Genomic DNA, 7398 nt, shown 5'->3' on the forward strand with positions numbered 1-7398 from the left:
GAATCTGAGAAAACAGGTTTCAGCTTCAGTGGCTGGTTAAAATCTCCCTGCTGTCGCTGAATGACGATTCCTGCTTTGACCTCGGTAATGCAGCTGGATTAGTTGTGATATTAATATGCAGAAATGATCCCTGTTTCACTGTGTGTGCATCTCCAAACCTTTGGAATTAAATGGGTCGGGTTATGTTCCATCAGTGATTAAAGTGAGTTTGGGGTTTCATTGTCTCCACATGAACAATCACTGTGACGTGGAGCTTCTAATCCATGTTCAGCCTCAGGCTGATAAAGAAGGTGAATGAATAGACAGAACAGTCCTCGTCTGGCAATAATTTAATATTCCTGTTTTATTCACACCGACACAATCACAACTTTCAGTGAATAATTAAAAACAAAACGTCTTTATTGTCCAGGTCTTCTCTGTTGAACGTGACAGTGAAGCCAAACTGCAGACAAGAACAGAAGAATAGAAACTTACATCAAAACATGAGAGTAGAAATGATCTGACATCTAATGAAGTTCACGACAGCAAAAAGCCACTAAAGTCTTTCCATGAGGGTCAGTGGGTCAACAAACGAGCTCAGCTCTTCTTCTAAAACGATTCGGTGGGATTTCTTTACAACATCTTCTCCTCTTTCTCCCACGGGACCGGATCCTGGTCCTCCTCCACGTGCGTGTTCCTGCGCCCTGTCCAGAAGTGCTCCACGTCCGGGATGCTCTTCTCCTTTTCCTGGGAGACGTCGTTGGCCACCAACGTGGCACCGACCTCCGCCCCGTTTCCTTCCGTTTTCGGACACGTTTTGCAGACTTGCTTCGTGCTCCTGCAGGTCCACACGAACCAGAGCGTGACCAGTCCCTGACGCACGTCGTCATACATTGTCATCAAGATGACCGGAGACAGCGAGCTGCACGCGTAAAGGAAGACCTGCGCAAAGATCATCAGACCCACGGGAGGCTTGTTGTAGCCCAGCCGGACCCAGGTGAAGGTGCCCCACTCCGGCAGGAGCATGAGCCCCAGAGCGCCGCTCAGACACAGAAGAACCAGGATGACTTTGCTCTGGTGGTGCGGGCTGGGTGCGTGGTTCACCGCACCGTGCAGCGCCTTGGTGTAGTAGGCGAGCGTGAAGGTGACGGGCACCACGAAGGCTGCGGTTGGATAAATCTTGTAGAATAGACCCATGAAGTCGGAGGCGCACACCGGCATCTCGGAGACACAGATGGTGTCGCGGCCGTGCGCCACCAAAGTGGAGAAAAGCATCTGCGGGATCGGAAACATCATGGACACGATCCAGATGGACGCCATGGCTCCGTGGATCCAGGTAGAGCTGTACAGGGGCCCGGCGGCGGGGCTGGGCACCAGCGTGTGTTTGGCTCTGGTGCTGGCTGCCAGAGTGAAAGTTTTAGCGAGCACGCAGGAGTGCTGGAACCAGTCCGTGGTGCTGCACACGAAACTCCCCAGCGTCCAGCTCTGCTTGTAGTAGGTGACGGCGCGCACCGGAGCGCACAGGACCAGGATCACCAGGTCCGTGGAGGCCAGGGAGGCGAGCAGGGCTTTCACCTCCGAGCCCCTCCCGTTTCTGAAGTCACGGAGGAAAATGAGCAGAACCAGCAAATTCCCCACTGCTCCGGACACACAGACCCCGATCAGGATGATCGGCATGGCCGTGCGGACCTCCTCCCCGCGGAGCAGCTGCACTCCTCCGACGAAATCAAAGAAGGAGACGTTTGCTGGTCGGTTAATATCCATGTCTTGAAAAGTTCTTCTCCTGGAAGTGACTTGAGAGGAAGGTGGTGTAAATCCTGGAGGGTGGAGCAGGTGGAGCTGTCCGGGCGCACCGCGGTGCTGAGGCGCAGCTGAAGCGCAGCTGAAGGCTCTGGACTCCGGAGTGGCTGAGCAGGATGGCAGGTAGTCTATTTCAAGTGCTGCTGCCATTTAGCGTCGTCAGGCTCTCACGTCATGTTTCCAGTGTGGCTCCGGGGGGCCGCGGGGCGCAGCGTGAAGTGATTTACATCCAGACCCTCCGAGGATCCGGCTGGCCTGCAGGCACATCCATCACACTGCTCTGCCTCCCTCACACATTCACACACTCACTGGACACACGACTCACAAGTGCTGCCGAATGATGATCATTCATCCTTTCGTCGTCTGACAGGATTGTTTTCAAATCAGACTGAGAAACTAAAGCTTCAGACTGAGAAACTAAAGCTTCACCATGAAACGTTGTCAGTCAGTCACAGAGTTGAAAACAGAGACAAACACTCACGTTCACACTCAGGCACTTCAAAAGTTCCCCCTCGTGTGTCTGATTTGTAAAGTGCACAAATGGAAAGAGTGAAAACTTTATATGGGAAAGTGGTGATGGTCACGTGTTACACGCAGCCATTCACCACATTAATGCTCTAATTTAACATTTAATCTGCATGTTTGGGGTGTAAAGCTTTGGACACTTGACCCGTATGAAATTAATTTTCTTTGTCCTGGGAATGGATGAATGGATGAATGGATGAATGGATGAATGGATGAATGGATGAATGGATGAATGGATGAATGGATGAATGGATGAAGTTTTATTCTGGTTGTTTCCATTCAACAATTACATTTTCCCTTCAACAACACAACCAATAAAGGGTTTGGACAGAAGCAATGCTTTTTTCCAGCCCACCCTGTACGTCACATCAGCTCAACAACAATAAACAAACTTTTGCCACTAAGCTCACATTCCTCCATAACCATTTGAAAATGTGTTTTCAAAGAAGGAACTGTACTGCACTGACTAGTCACATAACTGATTTGTATTAATCAGATTACATTCTAAAGATTTTCTTCTTAATCTGAAGAAGAATTGGATGCTCATGGGAAGGCTCCCGTTCACAGCATGAAACATCATTTCCAGCCATTTTAACTTAACTAAATCCATAAATTTGAATTGTTTGGATCTTATAAAGAGTCGATTTGTTGATTCCTGGAATCCAGTGTTGTTTATTATTCTAATCGCTCTTTTTGGTAGTTTAACGATTGGGTCTAGGTATGTGTTACAAGCATTCCCCCACATTTCTGAGCAACATAATCAGTAGGGCAGCACAAGAGAGGAGTACAATACATGCAGACATTTTATGTTCAGTAAAGTTTTGGTATTAACTTGTATATATATATATAGCAACGGTTTTTGATAGCTTAGACTGTACATGTGGTTTCCAACAAAGCTGATGGTCTCTTATTATCCCCCAAAACCTAGTTTCAGAAACTCGTTCTATTTCATTTTCATTCAAACAGTTTTATGTTACAGTTTTTCTCACGGGATCCAAAAATCCTAGCTTTAGTTTTCTGTTCATTTAGAGAGAACTTATCCAGATCAAAACATTTTTTAAAGCGATTCAGCTCAATTTTCCACTTTCGAAATGAACCGCTTGAGGTCCTGTCCTGAGCAGAATAAGGTTGTATCATCTGCAAAACTGACCATTTCCAATGTTTTTGGTTCACTACAAATATCATTCAAGTAAAGAATAAATAATTTGGGTCCTAGAACAGAACCTTGAGGGACGCCACAAGATAAAGTTTTTTGAAATGATACAGTTCTGTTCATCTGTACATATTGGAGTCTGTTATGTAAAGAGCTTTGTAGCCAATGATTGACCACATCCCTTATCCCATAGTACTGACATTTCTGTAAAAGTAAAGAATGATTGATGGTGTCCAACACTTTTCTCAGATCAATAAATATCCCAGTTGCACTTTCTCTGTTGTCGACAGCTGTTATGTTCTCAACCAAATCCATCCCTGCTAGAGAGGTCGACCCAGTGCTGGGAAACCCATACTGTTGATCATGTAGTATTTTATATTTGTCTAGGAAGTTATCCAAACAAACCATTTTTCTAATATTTTAGAAAATGGATGTAATAATGAGATCGGCCTGCAGTTTGTCACCAGCTGCTCGTTTCCATTCTTAAAGATCAGAAGTTCTTTAGCAGCTTCATTTTCTCTGGAAATGTCCCTGTTATAAAAGATCTATTGGAAATGTAAGTCAGAGGCTTAATTATACAATTAATAACTTGTTTGATTGATGATTTGTCAATGTTCTTACTACTGTAGACTCTTATTCTGACGTTTCCTGACTCTTCTAACACCTCACTCTCACACGCAGCTCCAAGAAACATTGAGTTTAGATTAATATTTATATCTTGATTGATCACTGCCACATGGGTTTGTTGTATTTCTTTTGCTGGATTAGAATCCACATTGACAAAAACATTGTTAAATTCATTTGCAGTTTGTACATTCTGAACTCTTACATCGTCCGTTTTAACAATATATGTTGGTCACGTTTGAAATGTTCTGATCAATCGCCTCTTTAATTACATTCCAAGTAGCTTTAATATTTTATGTTTTTCCAGCAGTGTACTATGATAATTTTGCTTTTGCTCTCTAATAATAGTTGTCAATCTGTTTTTATATTGTTTCTACTTATGTTCTTTCTCCTTGTTTCTGTGTTTTATAAAATCTTTGTATAACTGCTCCTTCTTTTTACAAGCTTTTTCCAGACCTTTTGTTTTCCACAAATTCTGCTTATTTTTCGGCTTTACATTAGTTTTTCGTCACTGGACGGTGGTAATCATACTCTGACATAAATATATCCAGGAATGCATTATAGGAATCATTTGTATCTTCAACATAAACATCTTTTCAATCATAATTACTAAGTGCAGCTTTAAAGGCCTTGGTTGCTTCTGGTGTTCTCACTCTGTAACTTAGAATTATCTTCTTTATCTGCTATCCTCAGCTTATGTTCAAACGCCACGTAAACGGGCAAATGATCACTTATATCTCTCAGTAGATCCACTTTTTACAGTCTTCTCAATCATATTAACAAAAATATTGTCAGTTAAAGTTGCAGTATCCTTAGTTATTCTGCTTGGTTCTGATATTAAGGGATTTAGTCCCGAACTAAACATATTGTTGATAAAATCTGTTATTTCATGAGCTCACATGATTTCAACAAATCAACCCAGAAGTCCCCGCATACCTAAAGACCCTTACTGTTTTGTTTAGAATATAACTGAGATGATCCTGTTAAACTGGTCAATGCATGAAGCAGGAGTTCTGTAGATGCAGCTTCACATATTCTTTGCTTGTTCATTTATGATTTCAACAGTAACACACTCCATCAGTCACCAGCAGTCATGATCATTTCTTGAATAATCTTGCAGTAGAAACTCTTTTTCACAAACAGATCAACTCCACCCCCCCTTCTGTTGACCCTATTAATAAATCTTCTAATTCAATGTCCCTTTTGTCATTACCGAGCCAAGTCTCTGAGATTGCTCCCACACTAAATTTAAACTTAAATTGTCATAAGCAATCATTGATTTTATCAAAGTTCTTGTCGAGGCTCCTGCTGTTGAAATGGATCGTAGAAAAATGTTCCTCTGTTCCTGTGATGCCCTCTTCAGAGTAACATCCACAGTCCAAATTGAGCTTCTCAGAAAGAAACCCATCAGGGTCAATGTCCTGTACTAACTCAGAGGGTTTAGAATCATAAGATTCTAAACCTGGTGGTGCGTCTTCGCCCTGCTTGTCCCCTGCTGCAGTCCTGCCATACAGTAGGCGCAGTGGGTTGTGGTCAGGCCGGTCATCACCAAGTCATCCATCCTTGTATATTGCTCAAGATCATCCAGTCTGTTTTCTAGTTCTTCAATCCTCTGATCCTTAGAGCTTCCCTCAGTTGCCACATTTCCTCAATCATCTTCAACAGGGCTTTTTGTTTAACCACAGAACTCAACTCTCCTGTCAGGAAGTTTAGTGACTTTTTCACTTCCTCAGAGGCAGAGGGTATCTCTGCCATCTTCTTTGCCATCTTCTCGTATTCTTTGGTCGAGTTATGTTGCTGAGTTATCAGACTTTGCTGGCTGCTAAGTACATGTCACAAGAGTAGCTCCTAGATTGACCGTTTGTCAGAATTGCCACAGATTCAATCCAATCCAATTTATTTATAAAGCACTATTAAAAACAACTCAGTTGACCAAAGTGCTGTACAACAATATAAAAATACAATTATAAATACAACAATACAGTGGCAGCACAGAATACACTTAGAGCAGTAAAAGTCAACTTCAACACTGGTTAAGAGCCAAAGAGAACATGCGTGTTTTGAGATGTGATTTAAAAACCTGAAGGGAGTCAGCCTGTCTAATGAACAGAGGAAGCTCATTCCACAGTTCAGCCTGTCTAATGAACAGAGGAAGCTCATTCCACAGTTTGGGACCAACCACAGAAAACGCTCCGTCTCCTCTTAGTTTGCGATGCGTCTGGGGGACCGAAAGCAACGCTTGATCAGCTGACCTGAGTGAACGTGCTGGGGAGTACGACACGAGCAGGTCGGACAGGTAACGAGGGGCAAGGTCATTAAGACATTTAAAAACAAATAACAGAATTTTAAAATCAATTCTAAATTGTACTGGGAGCCAGTGCAGAGAAGAGAGAATAGGTGAAACATGATTGAAGACAACACTTCACCTTGACTTACAAATGCTCAGCTGAAGGCTTGGATGGCCGCTCCTCTAGGAGATATTGGCTGGATTGTCAGAGCTGAGTGACCCAGCTTGTCTCAGCAGCAGCCTTCTTGTTCCTGTGAACACTGCTTTATTGTTTTCATCCTTCATTCTCATGCAGAAAATGTGAAACTTTAATTTGATTTTATAAAATGCTTTATAAATAAAATAAAAAAATCAGCACCCAACCTTTGGGGCAATCAGTGATTCTTAAATGTTTCAAGTGTTTCTCCTTGTATAGTTTATAAACGTTCCAACACAGTTTAAGTTTTCACATAAAGCTGTTCAGCGGAACAGTTCAGAATATGTGACACATGGATTCAGTCTAGGAAACTATAGAGTATTAAACTATAGAGCGGGAAACAGTGTGATTTGTGTGTTTGGTGTGTGTGTGATGTGTTTTGTGTTTGGTGCGTTTTGGGTTTGGTGTGTGTGATGTGTTTTGTGTTTGGTGTGTGTGTGGTGCGTTTGGTGTTTGGTGTGTGTGTGATGTGTTTTGTGTTTGGTGCGTTTTGGGTTTGGTGTGTGTGATGTGTTTTGTGTTTGGTGTGTGTGATGTGTTTTGTGTTTGGTGCGTTTTGGGTTTGGTGTGTGTGATGTGTTTTGTGTTTGGTGTGTGTGTGGTGTGTTTGGTGTTTGGTGTGTGTTTGGTGTTTGTTGTGTTTTGTGTGTGTGGTGTGTTTTGTGTTTGGTTTGTGTGGTGTGTTTGATGTTTGTTGTGTTTTGTGTGTGGTGAGCTTTGTGTTTTGTATTTGGTGTGTTTTGTGTGTGTGGTGTGTTTTGTGTTTGGTTTGTGTGGTGTGTTTGGTGTGTGGTGTGTTTTGTGTTTTGTGTGTGTGGTGTTTGTTGTGTTTTG

General features: G+C 42.8%; 1 protein-coding gene across 1 annotated transcript; it reads right to left on the bottom strand.

The window, feature by feature from the left end:
* Nucleotides 1-322: 322 nt before the first annotated feature.
* LOC308119373 (G-protein coupled receptor 151) lies at nucleotides 323-2083 on the bottom strand. The gene has a single exon (XM_080479334.1). The coding sequence runs from the start codon at nucleotides 1927-1929 to the stop codon at nucleotides 613-615; it is 1317 nt and encodes a 438-aa protein (XP_080335460.1). The 5' UTR covers nucleotides 1930-2083; the 3' UTR covers nucleotides 323-612.
* Between the last annotated feature and the right edge of the window lie 5315 nt (nucleotides 2084-7398).

This window comes from Lipophrys pholis, assembly GCF_963383615.2.
Source record: "Lipophrys pholis genome assembly, chromosome: 14".
In the NCBI taxonomy this organism is placed as follows: Eukaryota; Metazoa; Chordata; class Actinopteri; order Blenniiformes; family Blenniidae; genus Lipophrys; species Lipophrys pholis.